The sequence below is a fragment of the Nannospalax galili genome, unplaced genomic scaffold, assembly GCF_000622305.1.
Source record: "Nannospalax galili isolate Female #2095 unplaced genomic scaffold, S.galili_v1.0 scaffold440, whole genome shotgun sequence".
Taxonomy (NCBI): Eukaryota; Metazoa; Chordata; class Mammalia; order Rodentia; family Spalacidae; genus Nannospalax; species Nannospalax galili.
In genome coordinates this window covers 880,632-905,933 of record NW_008347189.1, presented here as the reverse complement: position 1 = coordinate 905,933, position 25,302 = coordinate 880,632, and the positions used below count along the sequence as shown (strand labels likewise).

The following is a 25,302-nucleotide window of genomic DNA, read 5'->3' as shown; positions in this document are numbered from 1 at the left end:
TTTAAATAGAGCTATAGTAACAAAGAGTTGCATTGAATTAAGTCTTGGTTCTTATAAGACATAAAAGTTGTTATTTATTCTATGTGAAAACTTATGTATCCAGGTCATGGTCTTCCAGGCGAGAGAAAACCCAGTTCAGGGTGACTTAAGGACCCAAGTCTTCAAGCATTATAGTCTTATGGCAATGCTGGTTATAATGTTTCACTCTGTCCACACCTCTTCACTGGAAGAAGAGAAACTCCCTATTCTCCTCAATCTATATCTTTACACTATCAAGTTTGAGACTAGGATTTTGAGTCCAGCCCCAGTCACTGGTAGGGTGAAGTTTTAAGTTACGGTTTCTAGCTTCTCAATGAACTCTGGGGCAACAACAGGGACTCTTCCCCTGCAGGTCGCACACTCACCCGTACAAATACCTTCCTGAGTAAAGTGGCTCTCCGGACACTGGGAGAGGCAGCGCCCAGACAGCAGCACATAGGCAGGCCCACAGACTGTGCAGTTGTAAGCGCTCTTCCCTGCACACATGAGACAGGATGGATGGCAAGCTGGAAGAAAGAGGCGTTGATTAGGAAAATTCAATGTGAGGACAGTAGCTGGCCTTTCCTTCCCTGACATCCCGGCTGCAGTCTGCTCTGTCCATTCACTTGCGTTTCTCGAAGCCAGGACACACTGTACATACTGTTCTCTAAAGGAAGTCTCCCACAAGGTCAAGCACCAATGCTACCAGTCACACAACCATTTGCAGTCATGTATTTCTTAGAGAATGTCAAATAAAGAGCAAAAAACTCTGAACTCCTTCCTAGAGACAGCTCTCTCACTGGAAGCCCGCCTGCTTCTCAGATTGCTCAAATTCAAGAGAAGAGGTGGGAGGCTTTGCTTGTATGGTGCCTACTCTGTGTTGGAGCCTGGACATACATAGATGGGAAAAGCTGGTCAGCATTCTGAAATGTCAAAACTAGTCAAAACACAAAGAATTGGGGAACAGTAAATGGGATGGGGCAGAGTCTAGCATAGAGAGTAAAAGTACCACCTGTGACCTTGGCTAAACTTGAACCATCTGAAGGCTCCTTATAAAATGGATTCAAACAGCACACATTAAATGAGGTGTGTACATTCTAATCAGATAGATGCATACACAATCCACCCCTAACACACATAGCAAGGTCCTCATAAACCTCGCTATAGTTATTAACAGTAAGTGCAATGTTAGATGTACCCACAGTTGAAAAGAGAGCAAAAGAAACAGAAAGAATAGGTCGGCTTTTAGGAATCTAGCGTCGTATTTGCCTTATTTCCCAATGGTGACCATTGGGTTGAGGCAGGATCAAAGGACGAGGGAAATGAAGAAGACAGGAAAGGAAAGAAGCCCCTCACCTTCCACCTGGTATGCATTTCTCCCTAGGTAAGAGTCAAGAATTCTGAAAACAGGCTTTAAAAACAACAATCCAAAAAAGCACTGTGAAGATTGCCTACCCAGAGACAATAATCCTTTTTCTGAGAAATATCTCAATCAAGAATTAGAAGAGCAGATAAACCAGGCCTAAGGCTATCATGCATGAGACCTTTGAGTTGTGCATTTCCCACATTCCTCTCTCTTCCTTAAGCCTGAACACCTGGTGTCCTAGTTTGTTCTTCATTGCTGTGACAAAACACTCTGACCAATACCAACTTGGGGAGGAAAGGGTTTATTTAGCTTACATCTCCCAGGTCGCAGTTCATCAGGGAGCCCAAGGTAGGAACTCAGGGCAGGAACCTGGAGGCAGGAGCTGGATGGAGCACAGGCCATGGAGGAAAGCTGCTTACTGGCCTGCTCCCCTGGCCCCTGCTCAGCTTACTCTCTTATCCAACACAGGCCCACCTGCCCAGGGGTGGCACTACCCACAGTGGGCTGGGCCCTCCCACATCACTCAACAATCAAGAAGATGCCCCACAGACATGGCCACAGGCCAGTCCAATGGAGGCAATTGCCCAATTGAGGCTCCTTCAACCCAGGTGTGTCGAAGTTGACACTAAAGCTATCTAGCACACCTGGTAAACCACATTGGAATTCTCTGTAAAAGTAAACCAGACAATAATTATTTTCACTTAATTTTTAAATTTTGTTTGATCTTTGAACCTGGTTATAAATTATGCCCTTTGAGCAATGAAACTTCAAAGGCCACAAAGCCATATATAGAGCTATTGTTTAAAAACTAAGATGGCTCTTCTTCCTTCCCTCTCCCTCTTTTTCTCCCCATTCCTCTCTTCCCCCTTTTTCTCTCCACCCATGTCTAAATTTAAGCATGCACAATGTCTTTCTTAATAAATCCAAGTTTGCCTCATACTGATTCATCTGATATTTTTTCAGTGCTGTAAGTCAGGATTGCAACCACACCTAACTGAAGAGCCTCAAGTAGAAATTGGGCTGAGGAGTGAGTTTCCCACTGTTAGCAACACTATTAATTATGCCTTTTTATTTTCTCTATTTCTGATTCTCTGGCAGCTGGAACAATACTTATTCTGAGAGACCACCCTCCTGGAACTAGATTCCTGAAGACAGCAAGTAATTAGCTTGGGACCAACCATCTCATATGCCAACCAGCCAGATCCCCGACTCCCAACACTATTCTCCTGCTGAGTAAGGCTCAGATCAGGATCCTACCCACCAGGATAACCCCATGTATTTTAGGCCAGTTTCTGTCCAACGGACAAGACCCTCCAGACTGCAGAGATGCCCTCAGATTTTCTTGACTTCTCTATGAAGGGGAGCAAAGAAAAGTTTTCTACCCAGAAGACTTACAGGCCGTGCAGACTTGGAAGAACCAGCTATAATTTTACACCATGGAGATGTCTCCTTCTGTCAACCCCTAATAGAATGTAACATATAACCTTTGCTGTACATGGAGCTGTCAGGGAGGACATTCAGGTCCCTCAGGACTGGCTATTAAAGTATTAAAATATTCCCACATTGTTGATGTCTGGTTGTTGATCCTACCCCTAACATCATGCTCTGAACATTAGACAGCATCATTAGAGGCCTCAGGCCCTGCTCCTGAGCAAAGACCAATGCCCAGTAGTCCAATTGCTTTGTAAATGGCTCTTCAGCACAGGTGACAGGAATTCTTTCCAACATATTTTCAGAATCCTTTAAAAAATGAAATTAATAAACAGAAGTTTAAGCAAACAAAAGGAGGTATCTCAGGTTTGGGAGATGGTGCAGTAGATAAGAGCGCTTGCTGTTGTGTAAGCATGAGGACCTAAGTTCAAATCTCCATGAACACGTAAAAAGTTAGCCCTGATCCCTGTGCTCCTGTTACCCCAGGGCTTTGGGGAGTGGAGACACAGAATGCTAGGGCTTACTGGTCATTAGCCTAGCTCGAGGTTTAGTGAAAGATCCTATCTCTGGGACTAAGGCAAGAGAGATATAGAGCAGAACATTATCCTCCTCCTCTGGCCTCTGGGAGTGAGCACCCACGCCCAAACACAGCCATATACATAGGCATATGTCACATACACATGCAAATGAGGTATCCATTAGCCTCTTATTTAAGACACGTTTAGCATAAAATGAAAGCACACATAATGGAACATCAACTGGCAATATTTCAAAAAACAGCTAAATTATATTGTCAACGCACAGCTTCCCAGGATGACTTGGGAAAGCGGCCTGAAAAAGCACAGTATTTTCTACATGCCTAAATAAATATACCTATGATAGGACTGATATGCTCATAATAGATTTTTTTCAAGACTGTTAGAACCCCTAGCTCTTCCTGTTATACCTCCTTAATAAATAGGAATCAAAGTATATCACTGTGGAATTGAAAACCGGGGCAAGGCGAGTTAAAGCATTATAAATACAAACCTGTCTTATTCTATTTGGTCACAAAATCATTGTGGTAACCTGGCCTACTGTGAATAGAGGTTATTATTTTATATGAAACAATAAGGCAAAGAAGAAAAAGTAAGCTAGAAGGTTGGTGAACCAAAAAGTTCAAGAGAACATCTTTGCCACCCAGGAGATTTTAGAGAGAAGCCTCACTGACCAGAGCACAGCAGGAAAGCAAGTGCTGGGTTGGAGACTTTGTGTCTTTCTTTCTTCAGTCCTTTCTAGAAGTATAACATCTCATGAAACCTTAATTCTGTGCTGGTTTGGGAAACATCTACACTACTTTGGTGACTTTTATTGGGGGTGATCATTTTACGGAAGCTATTTCATAGTAAGAGCTCTATCTGAAGTCTAAGATCCTTCAAGGAAGACTTCCTCCATCACAGAGCCTACCTGGAAGGTATCTGAAAGTTCTATGAATAATTCCTCCACATAATACAACATTTTTAGGGATTCACTTTCCAGTTGATGGCAACGTATATTTCTGTAAAGGCATAACAGAGCTGTGTGAGCCCTTGAAAGACCCAGTGCTAAAAGATTCCTTAGCTGGCTGTAAAGTCCAGTCAGCCTGATGACAGCAGTTATACCTAAGGCATCGAGAAGTATCCATCCCTGTCCCCCTGCTTTCCCAGGTCAGTTTCAGACAATTGTTACAACTACTTTCTTTAGTAATACAAAGAAGTGGTACTATATTCCATTTTTCATATCATGTAAAAGTCCCTGGCTGTTCCTGTCAAAAGCTATTTCTGAGGAAGATGTCTCTCAAAAGATGATGTAGATATCAAAATCCTCCAGGATGTACCACAGGAGCACTGAGATAGGATGAAAATGCAAAAGAAGGCAGTTAAACACAACCTCATCTTCTTTCTTCTTAGCCTTTCTCCCTTTTAAATATGTTTGAATATACCTAATTTGTCCCTCCTGCAAACTTTTCATTCCTGTGGTTTTTTTATATCTGTCTCTGACATGCCTATGTCCCAGGAGTAACCCTGTGCAGACTAAGTGTGTGGGCAGGAGGCATGTGAAGGCTGGGCAGATGCATGGAGCGGCTGGCATCACATTCACCTAGTCATCTCTCTGATCATTTCTTTAGCCTCTTTCTCTGTCCCCTGCATAAATATCAGTTTCCCGAAGTTCCACCTGCTGCCCTTCCTCTTCTCACTCTCGGGGAGACCTGCCCACAGCTTTCCTGACCTCTGTGCTGCTGAGTCCAGAAATTATGAGGACAGTGCTGGCCTTTGTGAACGCCAATAAATCTACTGCCTACGGGAGATCTCCACATGGGCTTTTGCAGGGATCTCATATTCCTTCTTCCTAAGCTCTTCCTATCCACTGCTTTCTTCAAAACCAACTTTTCTTAGTTGTAATTTATTCTTTTTGCCTTAGAAAAAATTCAGTTGGCTACAAAATAATGGATCTCACTGACATTTGTATACATATATATCATCGTACTTTACACATATTCACCTCCTTATAGCCTCCCCATCACTTCCCACATGGATTCCTTTGCCGAATAATGCCTTCTGCTTCCATGTCATATATGCACACACACACGCACGCACACACACACACATATATCATATATGTATGTAAATCTAGGTTCTCATGAGAGAAAACATGCAGTATTTTCCTGTTTTTTGATGTGAATCATGACATCTGACATCTGCTGGAAATGGCAGTCCTTATTCACCCCCACTGCCATGTGACACACCCATTCCCTCCCTCACTGCTGTCCATCATCCTCCAAGACCGACATTTGAGCACCCTGGAATCGCCCTAGACTTCTACTTCCCACACAGCGTATGCAAGCTCTGCTGGCTTTACTTCCTACGTCTGCCAAGTTCATTTGAACTTTCCCACCCCCCAGACCCTTTAGTGTAGACCTTCAAGATGATGTATGACAAGGACTAGTGCCCCAGCCTCCTAACAAGCCCCTTTTTATCCTCCCCCATTTATTTGCAAAGCAGCAGATGGATAGTTATGAAATGCAAGGTGGACAAATTATTCCTCATACATCAAGTCTTTTAATGGCTGGGGACACCAATAGCCTCAACTCCATCCTCTTTAGTAAGCACACAGCACTGCACAGTCCCCTGTCCGGTGTCATCCTCACAGTTTCCCCTCTTTGGTGTCTCAATGCAGAAATGCAGGACTTACTGCGCTTCTCCAGATGTATGCTATGTTTAGCACTTACTGCTTTCTTGCCCTTGGATGCCCTTGTCCACCTTCACCAGCTGAACACCTACTAATCCTTCAGCCCTCCATATCTATCCTCGCCACCTTCTCTTGTAAAGAGCCAGCCTCCTTCCCGCTGTTTCTGCACCTCATGGCTTCTTGTACTCCAACATGCAGCTTGCGCTTTTAACTACTTGTTCAGACATCAGTCTCTCCTGCTTGAGCGGGCTTGCTTTAAGGCATGGTCTATATCTTTTTCATCTTTCGATCTCCAAGCCTGGCACACCCAGGCTCTAAAAGCAAGGAGAACTTGAACAGGACTGCATGCTACCAGAAGGCATATATTTGTATAGCTCTGTCAGCACCTTAGGGACCATATTAAAGATAATTGTTTAATATAGAATCCATATGTTTTATTCAATTACTGTAAGGGGATTCCAACTTCATAAACAGGCACATATTCGTGAGTGGTGCAGGCAGATTCCTGCCCATTTATTTCTTTAATTAAAACTCTGCCTAGAGGCCGTTGGTGAATCTTAGCAACTACTAAATAGATCAAAATATGCACCAAATGCTTTACTTCTTGTTCACCTAAAGAAAGTTAATTAATAAACTAAAATAAGCAGTGAATTTCTTGTTTTGAAAAATGATACCAGGCCTACATTAATTATGTGCAATTTTGTCCAAGTATAATAAATATGACCTAGCCTGAGAAGCCAAACTATTTTCAAGACTGAAAAAGAAGGTTTAGGAAATTGCAGCTACTGAAATTTCCCCAACATCGACTGGAAGAAAAGTCCATCAGCAATTTGAGTACAGAGACCAGGAAGCTGGTGGAGGCATGGAGCAAGGATGCCCATGACCTATGCACTCTGTAAGACCAGCAACATATCTGAGATAAAAGATTAGACAGTAGGGACATAAAGTTCATTTCTAAAAATAAAGCCTATAATTTCTTCAAATTTGTATCATCTTAAAAAATATTGATTTCTATTTTTTATTTCTGTGTATGGGTAGTTATCTATGCGTATGTATGTACATGCCAGAAGAGGGTGTCAGAGCCCCTGAAGCTGGAATTACAGATGGTTGTAGGCTGACCAACGGGGGTGCTTGGAACCATACTTCCATCCTCTGGAAGAGCAGCAAGTGCTCTCAACCACTGAGCCATCGCTCCAGCCCAGATCTGTGTCATTTAAAAAAAAATTTGTGTCATCTTTAATCCTCCTGGTGCACTATATGGGAAATGAAAGAATCCACCATTAATCTGCCATGGAATTGGGGCAATTACATGGCTACTCCAAATCACCCAGAACACGTTCAGAGCCAGTCTTTGCCACCACTGCCAAATTGTTTACTAGAGACTGAGCTGCATCACTAATTGGATGGTCTGGCCTGAAATTGAAATGTTAGACTCTAGTACAGCACAAAGAACATGGGTTTTATGCTTGATGAGGGGGACTTGCTTCTGAGAACCAGGCATCTATTAGAACCTGTCTTAGTTTTCTTCTCCATTGCTGTGACAAAACATTCTGACCACTACCAACTTGGGGAGGAAAGGGTTTATTTGTTTTACATCTCCCAGGTCACAGTTCATCAGGGAGCCCAAGGTAGGAGCTCAGGGCAGGAACCTGGAGTCAGGAGCTGGAGCGCAGGCCATAGAGGATCACTGCTTACTGGCTTGCTCTCCTGGCCCCTGTTCAGCCTGCTTTCTTATACAACATAGGTCCACCTGCCCAGGGATGGCACCACCCACAGTGGGCTGGGATCTCCCACATCACTCAACAATCAAGCAGGTGGCCCATGGACAAGGCTACAGGCCAGTCCAATGAAAGCAATTCCCCAATTGAGGCTCCCTCAACTCAGGTGTGTCAAGTTGACACTAAAGTTATCCAGCACAGGACCCATTAACCACCATTGCTTAATCCTTTAGCTGGTTCCTTTAAAGCCCCCATCTCAACTCAGACTGACTCACAGAAGCCTGGAAAATCAGTGGGCGAAGACTGTTGTCAAAGTAAGGGATGCCTTAGTGATGTTGTTTTAGGGGGCTTGAGTTTTCCAACAATTTGCAATCTGTTTAGTTTTTATTAAGAAGGATGGGCATGGGTGTTTCTTCTCTGTTTCTTTTTCCCTCCCTTCCCTAACCTTGTCCCTTCCTTCTTTCCTTCTTTCCTTCCTTCCCTCCCTCCCTCCCTCTTCTTTTCTCTCCTTTCTAAAGAAAGCTGAATTTTAAAAAATATTTCATTTATTATTTTTATTTTATGTGTATGAGTAGGTACCTGCAGGTAGGTAAGTGCACCCGTGTTGTGCAATGCCTGCACAGGACAGAAGAGGCTGTCAGAGGCTCCTGGAACTGGAGTTACAAACAGTTGTTAGCTGATATGTGGGTACTGGGATTCGAACCCAGGCCTTCTGTAAAAACAGTCAGTGTTCTTAACCACTGAGCCATCTCTCTAGGCCCCAAAAGTTGAATTTTTTAGTACTAGCAAATATTCAAACTGAGAACAACTTTGGATGAAAGTCCATCTGTCTATTAAGCATAAGCCAAAAACACAGGTCAAACACATGCAGATCTCTCTCTCTCTCTCTCTCTCGCTCTCTCGCTCTCTCTCTATTCTGTTGTTCAGCCACCTCATCCCATTCCTCTTTCCTCAACCACTGCCTTGCTGTGAACTTCATTGCATGAATCACCATCCAAGAGTGTATTGCAGGGTCTGCTGCCAGTGGCATTCATTCATTCATTCATTCATTCATTCATTCATTCATTCATTCCAGGTTTGTCTCACTGGACTGTGCATTCCACAAGAACTGCAATTTTTACTTGGCTCATCACTAGCACATCTCTATATAGAAATATGTGGCATCCAAGAGATTTAATCAACATTTGTGTAAGGAATAAATAAGAACAGATAGCTTCCAAGACGCAGCATTCTCTGGTTACTATTTGTTAATCACTTATACATAGACACATACATGTATGTACTCACACATGCACACACACACATTGCCCTCCAATCAAAATCAAGACTAGGATTTTAGTCAAAGATCTCAAATATTGTTGCTGCATTTTGTACTAGATAAGTTTTCCATATAATTCAAAGTATGAACTTTTGTAACTCCTTGATACCACAGCAGCCTTTTAGTGTGATACATCTGCCTCTCTCTTTCATTTGCTATAGTAATAGTCCAATCATTTGATGCTGTGCTTTCCAAGAAAGGAAGAGGGTTCCAGAAATCAGTTGTTTCTATCTTTACAGAAAAATACTTTAGCATCTGCATACACACACACACACACACACACACACACACACACACACACACACAACCTCCAACCTTTTTAAATACTCTGCAGGGACGCCAGGGTATTTCTGGGAAGCTGTGGGAAGAAGAACCCCCTGAAGTCTCACAGGACTCCTGGGCCTGATTTCAAGGACAACACTTCAGCAGAAAGGAAAATGGAACAGATTGTGGGAAGGAGGAGGTTTGCAGAGTGACTGACAGGAAACACATCAATCAGCTCACTTGATACAGCTAAGTCTGGGAACAATGGGTAGTCACACTCCGCTTCCCAGCAGAATATTGGGCAACTCAATTAACCTCTTTCTGCCACATTCTCATCACGTGCAAATTGAGTACAGCAGCCTACCTGGTGGAGCTTGCACAGGGATTTGCTCATAATGTGAGCAGACAGCTCTGTGTGAGATACCTAATAATATTATGTTAACGAGCATACAATCTTGGGGCTATAAGGACTCGGGAGGTCAAGCTAGTCCTTCCATATCTGGCCACAATCAAGCCATTCCAGAGGGATTAGACTCTAAGCTTTACTAAAAGATATCTATATAACCTGGTCCCAGGACACTCCCGTTTGCCAGGGATGGCTTCTCAAGTTGAAGAAGCCCCAACTGGGCTGCATAAGCATGTTGTGCTTTGCTTGCCCTGTGTGGGAAGGGGTCTAGCAGCTGCACACCTCTTACAGGAGGTTGTAGCTCTGAGACCTCATGCAGGTTACAAGTGCAGACACTGGAGTCAGCTGACTTTGGTTCCGTCTACACATACTTCACGGTGGCTCTGACACTCTGGGCAAGTCACAACCTGAACTTCTACAAGCCTTCTAGCTCATAGCTGTCCCATCACTAGTGTTAGGATAAAGGTGTTACAATAAAAGGCTGGTATTAGCAAAAAGTGAAAAATAAGTAAGGCACTTCTCAGAGTGGTAACATTATTTTCTTAACCAAAATAACCTCAAAATATAATTTTTATTTATTTAAAATGTTAATCATTTTTGTTTCTCCAAACTCTCTGGTTGGTTTGTTCTCCACCTCAACCCCTGGGCCCAACATAGTTCTCAAAACTATAGAAGATGTGAACTCTGTTGCATAGTCTGGGAAAACTCTGTCCTGATTTCTCCTAGGATCATGATATTCAAGAGGAAAATCAGAGTCCTTGGGCCACTGGGATGATTCTGCATAAGGCCAAGTGTCTCATATAGCATTCTGAATATTTGAAAAGACCAGTGTTCACTGAGATCTGTTACCTTTACGGTTTCAACTCAAATCTCAGAGCACAGAGTCCACGGCTATGTAAACCCACAAAACAGTTTTTCAGATTTCAACACATCACAAACTACTGTTGTAAAGATGGGGCAAGGGAGAAGAGGAGGAAGGAAGGAAGGCTGTTCCCTTGTTCCCGTCTGTTTTCTCCCCGCATTTTCCCGATGGCAAGCAGGGCTAGCCATTGTACTCAACTTTCCTCAGGGGGTTGGGGGCTTACTAGAAAGCACAAGTGGCTTGAGGAAGCATATCTGTTAAACCGGAAACCACTGAAGAGATTCAAAAATAAGTTTGAGAGGAATGGCCCCTTCCTCAATCCCAGGTTCCTAAGAAAGTAGATGCATCATTGGCCTTTATAATCACTCACCATTACAGCACTAGGAAGGAACATGGAGGGAAGGCCGTGGACTGTGTTTCCTAGGATGGCATTGGGACTCATAGTATAACAATCCCCATATTTCCTAAGTGACTATGAAAACAGTTACAAAGATTTTGGAGACCATAGAATTTGGGCAATACATGTACACTACACACATGTACACATACACACATACACACACACAGACATACACACAGAAGCCAGGATATCTGAAGAATAATGAAGCTTTAGAGTCTGATGTAAACCCTTGGAGTCTGCATCTCCCAGGCAGCTGGGCCTCAACCCTGTAGTGTCCTGAACACTTGAGGATATGGACTGGAATTTATGCCTATCAAGCATGGGGATTTTTAATTTTCTAGCCACATTATATTTCCAAGTCCCTTTGATCCCAGCAAAAGGCCCACATGGAAGAAAATTATGATTCTAATGTGGTATATGCAGAACTCAATAGGGTCAAATGTCTGGGTGTCTGGATTCTGAGTCCACATGTTTTGACTACATTGTATTACTTATTGTGTTAAAAATCTTTTGAAAACATTGAAATCCTGAATTTTCATGTGGGATGGACCTGAAACTGAAGCCATTTTAAATAAGCAGAAACACGTAGCACCAGATTAAATCTGCAGCATGCTTGAGGTTACACCACAAAAATAATCCCTCAGAGGTATGAATGGGAATGAAAGACTCATATTATAGCAAAATGGCAAAGACATGGAGTTTAGGAGGTGAGTAGGTTATTTTTTACTTTTCCCTATGTTTAAAATTTCTTCTAATCAGTAATGATTATAATTACAATGAAAAAGGCAATACTAATACATAATTATTTTTAGTAGCCTAAAACAAACAATTCCCGTATAAATAAGACCGCTCCTTTCAGGATCAGAAAAGTTCCCAAAGCCCTCAAAATCATGCCTTTGCCTTCATCTCCTGACTCTCTCACTGGTGACCTGGCTATCAAGCTGAGTCATTTAGGATGCCGTCAGCCCTGAATGGGTAATACACCAGGGTGACAGAGGGAGGAACTCCAAAATTCTGACATCTGTCCAGATTTTGCCCTGAAGGGAACAATTTCTATTCAGAGGAGCAAATCAGAAAAACATAAATAAATAAGTGGAATTCAACAACGAGCTCAAAGTCTTCCTTAGCTACCTTACAGGTCCCTGAAGGAGTTTCTATCCAGACCTTCTGAGAACAGCACTTAGCTCCTGAAGAGCATCTACAGCTCACAGGGACAGAGGGCATCAGTGGGACCGCCCTTCTGAATGGTGGTCTCCTGATTCACCACAAGCTCCTGGAACCCCCTTCATGGGAAGTCAAGGGTCTCCCTGGCTGGAATCCCCCCTCACAGGAGCTTTAAGAGGTGAGCCCAGAACCTACCCAGCAGTCTACTCACCTTCACACCGTCCAGTGCTCTCCAAGTAAAAGTGAGCTCTACACTGGGACACACACTCGCCAGAGGGGATCTCCCTCCCTGAGGGCTGCTCCACTTCAAGTCCTGCCTCTGGCTTCTTACAGGAAGTACAGTGAGAGGGCTCAGGACCCACACAGGTCTGGCAGGAGGCATGACAGCCTGCAAATAGGAACAACATGGAGGGCAATCCAGAGATCAAATATATGTTGCAAAAGATGTGAGTCTCTCCTGAAGTCAAAACCACTTAGAAAAGTTCAGAGAGAGGAGTTCAGAAGAGTTCAGGAGAGGATTTTTCTAGTGTTCTACACAAAGTACAAAGGTAATGAAAATGTTTTGAGAGGGAAAGTGAGAGTGGGGAAATGAGTCTCATCCCTCAGGTCCTGGAAAGGCTGTCAGGCTGGATGACAACAAAACCAAGCAAACTGGACAATATTTGCTTGGCTCTCCGAAGAAGCACATTCTCTGAACGACCACTTAACATCATGCCCTTGGTTTTATTGAAGATTTTTAGAAGCGCTGGTAAGAAGGCCGTTCCTCTACAAAACCAGTCTTTGTGTGACTGACCATTATGTTCATCCATCACCCGCTACGGAAAGGTCCAGGCAAAAGATTTTTCTCAGGATTTATTTGGAGAAAGGCTGCCTTTCTAGGCAAGCAAGAGCCTCCTTTGAGCATCAATGAAAACCTCACAAGCTATAATAAGGTTTTATTTTCCCTGGTGAGTGCTGAAAATCAAAGCCCAATACTGTATTCAAACCTCTTCAATGCTCAAAAATTGGTACAATCAATACACTGGTTCTTTAAAAGATTCTCTAGACGCTCTCTTTCAAAAGACTTAATGCCACTTTTTTGTTTTTAAAATGTTTTTGTCTTATGCTATTTTCAAATACTTTTCTAAGGTGCTCTATGGGCAAATATAAATTTATTTCACTTAATTAAAGTGTTTGCCCCCAATGTTCTAATTTCAAAAGTCTCAAATGCTACTGCCCTCTCAAGGAGCTGAAAGTCTTTTTGGCAAACAGCAATTTAAGATTTTCCATTTCACTCAGCCCAGAGGCATTGCTAGTGACTCTCAGTCTGCTCATAGTATCATTAACAAAAAGACATTCTTCAGGGAAAAGCAAATGAAGTCTATAAAAATGTTAGCAATGCCAGGAGAGCTCAGAACAGAGAAAATAAGAAATTTATTTTGATTCAATGTTATGTTAAAGAAAATAACATTCCCCAAAAGAATGACCAGAAAAATCATGATCATTTGAGAGGATTTGCAAATTTTCATATTTGATTTTTTTTCCAGGTTATCCCTTCTTAAAACTATTATAATGAAAAAAATTGCATATGCAGTATCCTGTGGTGTCCTTCTAGGAATCCTGTTCTGGGATCCTGACAGATAACTCTACAGGTGACAGCATCTCTTTTGTTAACTGGCCTAACATTTGCATATAGCCTATACCACGTGTGTAATTTATCAACCCCAAATTCAGGAAACAATTTAATGGCCACACATCTTATCATTTGCATGAATTCAGCACTCATAGAGCAAGTTCAAATTTGCTTTGGGAATTTTCTGGAATTTCTTTTTTATATTTTTGGTCAGTAGTTGTTCTATGGAAATAGAACCAGTAGACACAGTTCAAGATGGCTCAGGCTGCAATGTGTTCACAGCCATTTAAGATAGATGAGGGAAAAAGTTGTGCTGGAAAGCAATATTTTTGGAAAACTGCCAATCTATATTTTTGTGATGGACCACCGGGAAGAATAGTGATACCAACCATACCTTTGCAGACCCCGTGGTCAGAGTAGAAGCCCTCTCCACAGCTGGGCAGACAGTGGCCTTGACGGAGAGCCTGCGGAAGGATACAGGCTGTACAGTGAGAGGCTGCAGGTCCAGAGCAGGTGGCACAGGATACATGACAAGCTAAAGAGGAAAGGGGACACAGCAGGTCATGTAACCGTAGAGTCATTCCCCACCTGGGCTTCTTCTGTGCTGGGAAGCCCTCATCACGGTATTCCAAAGAAGTCAAGCTCACGAGTGTATGCTGCCAGAACTACCCATGGAATCCCTCACCCACCTTTTAGATGTGCTTTACCCACCATTCACTAGCTACCTCTATTTAGTGCTAGCATTCAGTGCTGTACAAATTGTCAGTTTTAGTCCTCATAGCAACACCAGGAGGTAGTATTAATTCTATTTTTGCAGCTGGGGAAACTGAGGTCTTGAGGGGTTAAAAAAAATGTAGCCAAGGAGACTGAGAAACACCGAAATTCCAATTGACTTTCCATTAGCCAAGTCTGATTCTCTCCATGACACTTCCAGTGAGAGGGTGGACTAGACATGACTGAAGATACTTCTAACTTTGACATTCTAAGATTCTGAGACAAGCATCACTGCAGAAAAGAGTCTGACTAGTATGTATGACAGTGTCAGGGACACCTCCCCCTGCTTTGCCCTGTGTCAAGTTGACTTTGTTTCTCTCTGACTCTAGTGACAGATAGTGAGATGGTAGGGTACAGCATGAACTGAGCCTTTACCAGTTCTCGCGGTAGGAGGGAGACCCAAAAAGAAAGTCCTGGAGGATGGTTGCCAGGAGCCAGGCATGGAGGATGGGGAAATAGAATGAGAAGCTTGAAGGTAGGACACTGAGGAAAAGGTAGGAACTTTGGGGCCCTAAAGAGGTTGGCAGACAAAGAGTGATGATAAGGAGGAATAGGTAAATGAGTACAAATATCCTACCCCCAAAAAACCAAAAGGCAGAAGTGAGAACCTGTGTGTGTTTCAGAGAGGAGAGGCAACTAAGATGTACCAGGCAGAATACATTCTTAGATCCCTATAAGGAAAGACCTAAGTCAACCCTATATAAACTGGAAGTAAGTAAGAGTTACAAATTCGTAGGTTTAGATTCTATCAGCCAGAAAGAAACAATGTACAAATTGCACATAAAAATAAATTTTTACTGAAGACAGACTTCAGCTTTACTGGCTATCAAACTGGATTTTTTTTTCTTTTATTTTGTTGTGCATTATTGTTGCCAACATAATTTTATAAATGCCAGGGAAGGAATGATTTTTGTCATCACTGACACAGGTTAGCACAGGTTTACAGGAATACAAGGGCTGCATGTTAAAGATGCTCTTGACATTTCAAACCGACCAAATATCCTCTAATGATGACTGATGGGAATAAAGTTTCCATGTAGTCAGCCCACCTCCGCAAGAAGCCACCCATACGTCTACTCCTCCCTCTCCCCTACCAAACACACATAGGTTCTATCATGAAAGAGCCATCCCTTTAAAGTAGCCTGTTCCTAAAACAGACCAACTCCAAATAAGCAGCAGATAACCAAGTGCCATCAGATACTAAAATCTTTCTGACGATGATGTGTCATCTCTTACCTCTGCATCTGCCAGTGGTATCCACGTAGTACCCACCAGGGCATTCAGAAAGGCATTTCCCATCATGAAACACTGTCTTCTCAGTACAGGTAAGACATCTGGGACTACTGGGGCCACAACTCTTACAGGATTGGTCACAAGCTAAGAGGAAGGAAAAGCCACCAGAGGAGGCGAGAGTGAGCTGCTCAGTAGTAACCTCCCTCTTTACAACGACCTGATTCAGCACCAATATTTCAGTCTCATTCTCTGGCTCCTCAGCAGAATTCTGCATCCTTGATTCCAAACTGCAAAGGGCTCTACTTTCTTTTCCACATTGGAAGGAGAAAGTAGAAAGAATATTCAAAAGACTCCGAGGCACACCCACCCGTGTAGCCAATTCAACATGGGATTTAAAATCGAAATGGTCTTCCAAAGCCAGATCTATCAATAAAAGTACTAGTTTCAGCCTAAATTTAAATTTATGGTGAATAAAAAATAATTTTTGCTTTAAGTATGCATCAAATATCCTTAATTTTACTCTACTTGAAGAGATGATTCAGAAATACAGAGTTCTACCAAGATTGTGCTGGCAAAATTATACTAAAATTGTTCAATTTTATTTAATTGCCCAAGATCTACTCATGTCCTTCTTCATTTACCCTTAAAACCCCAATTAAGGCCTATATCAGGCCCGGCATGGTAGTGCATGCTTTTAATCCCAGAATTGGAGAGGTGAGGCAGGCAGATCTCTGTAAGTTTAAGGTCAGTCAGGGCTACAGAGTGAGGTCCTGTATTAAAAATTAATAAATAACTTAAAAAGCTTATATCACTATCATACTAGCTTGTAAAGATAAGAAAACCAAATTAACTTGGGTTCTATTTTAAATGGCTTATTAATCTAATAGAAGAAAAATAAGTAGATATTAAAATATCATTCAATCAGCCTGTTCAGGCACAATAATTCCCTTTAACAGGTGTATAGGGTAGAGGTAGAAAAAGTCAAGAAAGGATTTGTGAATCTTTCTTTGAAATTTAGTCAGACCAGGTCAGACTGAAGGAAACATCCCAGGCTGAAAGAGCAAAAGTCTAGGCTGTTGGGGAAGCATTAGTTCCACCAAGTGAGAAGAGTGGGAAGGCCTTAGATGATGTAAACTTGTAGCCACACTCATGTTTAGATTCTCATCCTGTGGAAGGCAAAGTTATTTAAAATTTGCCTGGAATTCAAATTCAACTGTGCATTGTCTAGACTCATTCTGTGGAAGGCACTAAGAGCCCTATGATTTTAAAATGCAGAAGAAACATGGCCACACTTGGGGATAAGAAAGATCATTCTGGCTTCAGTATGAAAAGCAGTTTGGAGGGATGAGGGAAAGTTGGGGATCCACTTGGAAAGTAACTGTCATGCTCTTGAGACAAGATGATTAAGGGTTGAAACAAAGTTGTGGAGGAATCCTGTCAGATTTTGAGATGTGATTCAAGGCAATGGAAATTAATGAACAAAACATGTGATTGTGATATGAGAACAAATGTCATGCAGACCTACACACAAATGGATACAACATACAATCGAGGTCCATAGAGATGGTGAGATTGAATTTCTAGTCACGCTGGGAACACTGGAGAGCAAAATGGCAAAAAGTCAAACTGCGCACTTTCACAAACCATGTATGAAAGTGAGCTCCAGACGGATCAGCGTCCTAAGTTTCAATTGCTAAATTGATAGGAAAAAATGCAGAACAATTGACTGTGCATATTAGCAGTGGCTCTTCTCAAAGATTCAATAGCAACTATGTACACATACAAAATTGTCAAAGAACAAATTTAATCAATAGGAAAAAATTTTAAATTCTGATTAACAAAGGACATCATATTCAACATTTAAATATAAGAGAATGAGAAATATCTGTCTATTTGAAACAACAAGTAACTGGGAAATAACTCCGTGGTAGAGTGTTGGCCTCTCATGCTCAAACCCTGTGTTCAGTCCTCAGCACCAAAAACCAAAGCAATGAAAAGAGTTAGTATCTATAATAGACAAGGAACTCCATAAAAGACAGCAAAGCCCATAGAACACGGACCAAAAGAAAATCTAAAAACAAATTTATACAAAGGAAGCTCAAGGCCCAACAGTAAAGATATGCTTACATTAGAAATCAGAAGTAGCAAATCCAATGAAATGTCCCTTTATATCTTGTGACCAAGAAAACTCAGGAGTTTAATGATGTCAAGTGATGGACAGGATACAGAGATGAAAAAGCCTGCATCCCTGGGAATGAAGATTGCACAGCTATTCTGGATCACAGCCCAACATTAGTTTATCAAAGAAGGACTGTACAGAGCCAAGAAGCCAACAATTCTGCCCATGCTGGGAGTCTCCAGAAACTTCCCAGATAAGCCCATATGGGTCTGGATTGTGCCTGTTCATGAGTGCTCTCTGGTGACAGCGTGAGGACAGAGGACAGAGAGAGTGGAAGGGATCAAGTGCTAGAAGTCTGGATGAGTGAAGGGTAGGTACACATGGGGAGTACCATGTAGCCGTGAGAAATGAAGGCCAGGAAATCTTTAAAAAGATAGAGCTGAGTGAGAAAATCCAGGAACGGTATTTAAGTCGACAACATGCTATTATGTTAAAAAAAATATATATTCAAATGCGTTCAGAACAAAAATACAATTTTAGATAAGCTCATAATTTTAGATAAGCTCATATATACATATATATGGAGAGAGCAAGAGAGAGAAAGAAAAGAAAGAAAGAAAGAAAGAAAGAAAGAAAGAAAGAAAGAAAAAGAGAGAGAGACTTGATTTATGAACTTGATTTATTAGCTGAGGTCATACCAGCCTTTCCTAACAGCCCAAGGACTTGAAAGACCGAGGTGCTCTCTCTCCTAGAAGCTGCCCCACCTTAATAGCCAATATTTGTAAAGCCCAAGACACGGGCCTCAGATGAGCACAGCTGTGTAAGTTCCTTCACGTAGAACATGCCACCTTTTCTAGCAGGCTATGCTAGATTCTCCACAGCACTTGACTTTGTGATATCTACAAACACAGACTAGAGAGTTATCAATTATTAAACCAACACCAGCCTGTCTTTATCTTGAACAGCACTAATCTGAATTGGAAATAAGTCACCATTATCAGCATCTTAATTAACATTCGAATACCAATCAGTGGCTTGGTTCTCTGTTGTCTTAGAAAGCACAGGACCATTTCTCTAATGCTGTTGAGAAAAGCACAAACTCCAGTTTTCTTTACTCAAGGGCTCAGAGATCAGTTCCAACAGTACTCCTCACCCACTGCAGAGCATGTAGTGTGGGCAGTAACTACTTATTGATCATTGCTGGGTCAGCTTATGGCTAATGGACAGCTCTGGACTGTCTTCTGCCTGGAAAGTTTCTAACAGTCTTCAAAATGCATGCAAACATAATATTCCTTCCTCCCTGCTTCCTTGGTATCCCCTCCTCTACCTGCTCAGTTGTCTTTTAAATTTATTTTATTTTTGGCTTCTGAGATGGACTCTCAAACTATGGCCCAGGCAGGCTGACCTAGAGCTCACTCTGTGAATCAGGCTGCCTCTGAACTTGTGGCAATCCCTGTGTCACTCCTGTATGTTTTCATGTTGGTATCAAGTTTTTTAATTCTTCCGGTCTGTGAGGAGCAGTGGCTTCCTTCATTGGACCTCAGAGCTCAACTGGGTTCCCACCCCTCATACCCTGAGCATCCCCCCCCCTTTTAAAGACATTATGTAACCAGCAAAAGATGACCAGATTCCAGAAATTTTCAATATCAGGAGGTGACACGGCTCCAGTCAATGACAAAAACCAGCCTCCCTTGGGACTTAAAGGGTAAAGGCCTTTAGGCCTTCGGATTAGTGCAAATTTGACATCTGTCAACCTTTAGAGAATACATCTGGCTTAATTGAGCAAGAAAGTGATGCTGGCAGAAAAAGATTAACATGCTGAGTCTAATGGCAGGTTGGTCTCTCCTTGTCCTCCCACAAAGCCAGATCCAGTCACACCAGCAGAGAGCTTTCACCCCTGGAGAGCTGTGGATGCCCCACAGCTTCAACGCAAATGGCTGCTGGGGCCATCTCTCTTCCCTAGAAAAGTGGAGTCACCAAATCCCCAAAGCATCTCATTTTTGCACTTGTTTACTGAAGACAACTCAAAAAGTTTTAGAGGTTGCACATTCTTGCGATTTGCAAGACTCAGTTGTGAAAGAAAGTTCTCACAGTTTTTCAATAGACAAAACCATCAGGATTAACTCAGCCCAAACCTTTTACTTACTCTCAGGACACTGTTACTTAGCAATGTCTCTGGGGTTGACCAGTTCATCCCAAGACAAGGAAGAAGAGAGAGGAAATGCAAGGAAGATCAGAGAGAAGGGGAAGAGGGGAAAGTAGGCAGAGATGTCCAAGGTAGCACATATCACAATGAGCAGCAGAGTGGGATCCAGGCCAGGTATAGTCCAGAGCCTGAGGAGCTAAGCCTGATCCCACTCTAGCCCTCATTAGCTCTGAGACCCAAGACCCTCTCAGCTTCCTTATTTGGAATGTAAAAATGAGAGCATCTACCTCATGAAGTTATTGTGAAAACTAAACACTGAGCACTGACTGCACGCATTCTGTGCCCTGCAGTGTTCTAAGTGCTTAACTGAGTCCTTTCCAGAGCCTTCTGAGTTGGGAATGTATTAGTTTCCTGTTGCTGCTATAACAAAATATATAGCCTTTGACTTGAAACAAGATTTATTATCTTAGAGTTTTAGAGGTGAGAAGTGCTAAACATGAAGATGTTAGTGGGACTGCATCCCTTCTAGAAAGTCCAGAGAATTCTCTTGGCTTTTCCTGTTTGGCATGCTCATGCTCCTGGTTTCTTCTTTGCATACCCGACCTCTGCCCCCATCTTCATATCTTTTCCAACTCCGCCCTACTGCCACCCTCATGATCACCTGGGTATGCCCCCAGGCTCCAGGACACTGTCCTGATGCCCAGATGTTTAATCTACTCATCTCTGCAAAGTCCAGGTTACTCGCTGAGGTGGCGTGCTCACAGCTTCTGGGGATTCACACATGCATGTTTTTAGGGTCATTATTCTGTCCACTCTGGTAGTTATTTTTGCCTCCATTTTACAAGTAGGAAACTCATAGGCAGAAAGATTAAGTAACACCAATTGGTGTTTTTGCCACATTTCCACACCTCTTGGGAGTGGGTCAGCACACCAGCACAAAGAGACATATTCTGGGTTAACTGCTAATGTCACAGCATGACAGTAAAGGTAGGGTGGACAATGGCTGCTTTAGTTCTGAGTCAGTGGCACCAACCCAAAGGTGGGTCTGCCCTGGGCCGGCATGAGTCTCTGCTCCACTTATATAAAGAAAGCGATCTGGCATTAATGGTGTTTGGGATTTGGGGAAAAGTCTTGAGTGCGCCCCACTGTATATTTTGAGCAGGCAGCTGGGACCTGCTGTCTTCATCTGCTGGACCAGGCAAGAAAGAATACCTGAAACCCAACACACCATCAGGGCAGTTAAAGGAGATCCTACTGGCAAAAACATTACATAAATGGCAAAGGGAGGGCCAAGGTCAGCAGTCAGGCACATATTCAGAGGAAATGACAAACTGGTTATCAGTGCTATGATTTGAATACAAGGGTTGCTGAAAGACGAAGGAAAAAGCTGCTCTTTCATGGCAGCCTGGCACTTACGGATGCAGGTCCCCTGCCTGTTGTAGAAGCCGTCGCCACAGGTGTTCTCACAACTGCCGTCTCTCAGCACTTGCAGCGGGTCTCTGCAGGCCATGCAGTGCTTCTGTGTGGGCCCCCAGCAGCCAGCACAGGACTCATGACAGACTGCAGGCAAGCAACAGAGTCAGCAGCCCATCGTAGAGAGGACACCAGTCTTTTGCTTTCGATTTTAGACTTTACAAGGATGATCTAGGTTGGTTCTTTGGTTTCTGAAAGGCTGGGCACTGAGTCCCCCTGAAGAGAAAAACACACTCTACCCGCCTAGGCAAAAACACAAAACTATCTCTGAGGGTCAGGAGTACAACTTCAGTAAGTTATTGTTAAGAGATTTAGAAGAGGAAACTGATGCCATTGGAGTAATGGGAAGGAATCCTAATTTTCTAGGCAAGGATGGGCTGTCTAATGGAATGTGATGGCCTGCGTCCTCTTGCCCTGCCAGTTGTAATCACACAACAGTGTAGACAGGGACAGGATACTGTCCCACCTCCACTACTTAGCTGAGGAAGGGCACCACCATTGGCTAGTCCTTGATTAGACCTTCCAGACACCTAGTGCTGCTTTCTCTCTCTCCCTCTCTCTCCCTCTCTCTCTCTCTCTCTCTCCCTCCCTCCCTCCCTCCCTCTCCCCCACCCAAGTCTTGTGTCCTTTTCTCCCCATAGCATCTGCCCCATGCATGTATCTCCAGGACTCCCAAGACCTTCTTTTCTCCTATGCTCTCAGCCTCTTAGTGTTGACTGTTCCTAAACTAGAACTGTTCTCTTCAGATGCTAAAAATGTTTTCCTCTTCCAGCATTTGATATTTTATAATTATTCATACTTGGTCTTTATCTTAGCACTTCTGCAAAGAGAGGCCTGTCTTAAATAACAACATTTTGAGATTTGGCAAGCCGTCTTGATAGCTACCCCTGTGCTTTGGTTAATATACCCTCATTCTGAAAGCATTTGCTTCACAATGGAGTACAATCTGTTTTGTAGAGGCATTGATTCCGATCAACAAAATTGGTGAGGAAATGAATGCATTCATGGCTTACAAGTGATTGGGTAATCATACCTTAGCAATTTAATTAAGTATTTGTTTGGGAGCAGAAGAAAAGACACCTACATTGCAAACTTCAGAATCCAATCCCCTTCTCTCAGCTCTAATTGCACAAGAAAGTCTTAATTTCAGACAATTTTTCTCCGGCAGCAGATTTAAAGATAATTACAGATCGTGTTAACTGCCAGGAAGACTGCGGCAGAGTAGTGCAGTGGGCGTGGTAGGACCCACTTTTACAGAGTTGAAGGAAGAGAAGCAGCAACATCTTTGTGAGGAGGGGCCTAGGGCATGGGGACCTGGGGCTGCCCTTGTGGCTGCAGCTGCTGGGGACACTGTGGAGCACAGTGGTTAATAAAAATCAAGGCTGAAACTAGAGCCTGATCAAACTTGACCTTGGAGATCATGGGACAGAAGTAGAATTTTCTTTTTGTTATCCTAATTATAATGTGAAAGTCATGAAAGGACTCATACAAGATTGAAACAAGATCTGATTTAAAGTTTCAAAAAACTTCTGGCTACCATGTAGAGAGGGGATAAAGCCATGTAGGTAAGCAGGTTGACCACTGTGAGTGTACTTTGTGGTCCAGGTGGGATGGCTTAGACTAGTAGGATGAGAAGGAGAAATGGAGCAAAGTTTCCATTGTTATGGAAGACTGCAGGCTTCATTAGGGCAAGGCTCATTTCTACTTTCTTATTAAAAATATATTATTATTTTTATTTTATGTGTATGAGTGTATTGCCTGCATATATGTAAGTGAACCTGTGTCGTACAATGCTAGAGGAGGTCAGAAGAGAGCATCAGATTCCCTGGAACTGGAGTTATGGATGGTTGCTAGCTGCCATGTGGGCACTGGGAATCTAACTTGGGTCCTCAGCAAAAGCAACCAGAACTCTCAACCACTGAGCTCCAGCCCCCATTTCTACCTTCTTAACTGTTCCTGAACATATTCTTGATGTTTTACAAACATCTCAAGTGACTTAATTCCCTTATTATATTTTTATAAAGGTCACATAAGATCACCTCAGGAACAAATTCTATCCTTCTACACAAGAGATGTGTCACTCAGCTACCCCTGATTACTGGCTGTATCCATCCTCTGAAAGAGCTATCATTCTTTACAACTTTTCCTCATTCATTCTGTGATCCAAACTCACTACCTAACCCAAACATCAAACACAAAGCCCAATCTCATTTCTAAGAAGATATGTCAGATGGGTCTATCAACCTTCAGTAGAAGTGGCTGCTGCATGCCAGGTGCTATGGCAGTCTGTGGGCCTTCCCACCGAACTCCAGGTAAGCCAGTTACCTGAGGCCTACTATAGTAAGAGCTGGCACACTCCATCCTCTGATCCCACTGGGATGCTATGCAAATTTCATTGGGAAGTCAGTGCCAAGGGAGAATGAATGGAAAGTGAGGTTAAAAAAGACTGCACAGGCAGGATTACCACAGTCATGTGGTCCAAGTGAGGGCTTTGGACCATAAAAGAGTTTTAAGTAGGGCAGTGAAATGATCAATTTTGCTGTCAGAGTTCTTTGCAGTTGGTTTGCCCTAACCACTCCATTATGGCCTGCCTCCTTCAAGGAGCAGTCATTCCTCAATGGGGACCACATTTTGTTTATTTTAAGCCCCCAGTGTTCACATTATATGCATTGTAAATAAATACACACAGAGTTCTTTATTGGTTATGGGAAATTTGTGCCATCAGCTACATTCTGCATGGAAACAGACCCACAAGGTCATAGTCTTAAGATGTGATAAACTTGAGAGTGTAAAGTTTACTTTAAAATGCTGAAGCCCAGATGTGTTTCTGATGATGAACACTCATGATACATTGATACAGAGTACCAAATGCAATAGTGGTTCCGGATGGCCCCCCTTCTTGCTCCATTTCACACAAACCACATGTTCTGTGGCCACACTCAAGGGCAGAGGAGGTGCTATTTCAACACAGGCTGCACTGAGCTGTCATTCCTTAGGATGACACACACCTGCTATGCTTTGCAAAGGATATCTAATTTCTAACACTGAACATATGCTCCTACCGATTATCTCTTCTTGCAGGCTGATTTCACATGTGCCTTTTATTCCATTTGGGCTATTATGAAAAGAAAAAGGTCACTCACTCACTGACTTTTCAGCATAATGTCTCTTGGTAATACATTTCAGATCATTGAGGATTTGAATTGTATATTGTGAACATTGTGGTAACAAATTTTTGAAAGGCTGGACAAGGGAAAGCTGTCTTCTTATCTCATACACAGTAGATAATTTATTTGGGAAGGCCCCCAACTTTTCTGGGACATAACAAGACATGTGTTGGCTTGCCAAGCAATTCATTTCAAAAATGAAAAAGAATGGCCTGCTTTCCTCTGCCAGCTCTATATTGAAACTCTACTCTGAAGATAAGAAACTTCTTTTGCTCTTGATAATTTAGAAATAGGAGATTGTTTGAAAGCTTTCTAAAACCTGTGGTTCTCTAAGAATAAAATGCAGTGCTTCTTCAGGGAAGGGTTAAAGGCACTTCCTGCAGGCAACTTCTCATTTCCCTCAAACCTTTCCAGAGACCAGGCAGGGGAACAGATGCTCATCAGCTCAGATTTTGGATCACACTGCCTCTCAGGGAAGAGAAGTGTCCTTGGCTGCCTTTTTTACTGCTTCCTGGAGTGAGGTGTCGGGGAATTAACACACTGACTGGAGAATCATCTCAGATTCATCAGGGATGGTTCCAATTCCAAACCATCATGACACTCACACTCACAGCGACACAGCAC

The 25,302-nt window shown here is 42.7% G+C and overlaps 1 protein-coding gene across 1 annotated transcript in view; it reads right to left on the bottom strand.

Annotated features, from left to right (window-relative positions):
- The window catches only part of Fras1 (Fraser extracellular matrix complex subunit 1), a 442,676-nt gene that overhangs the window by 199,961 nt on the left and 217,413 nt on the right, over nt 1–25,302 (bottom strand). Inside the window, exons 15-19 of the mRNA XM_008843691.3 lie at nt 21,455–21,598; nt 15,777–15,917; nt 14,161–14,301; nt 12,366–12,542; nt 405–545 (exon numbers count right to left, since the gene is read on the bottom strand). Of these exons, the coding sequence (XP_008841913.1) occupies nt 405–545; nt 12,366–12,542; nt 14,161–14,301; nt 15,777–15,917; nt 21,455–21,598 (744 nt within the window). The remainder of the gene's footprint in view (nt 1–404; nt 546–12,365; nt 12,543–14,160; nt 14,302–15,776; nt 15,918–21,454; nt 21,599–25,302) is intronic.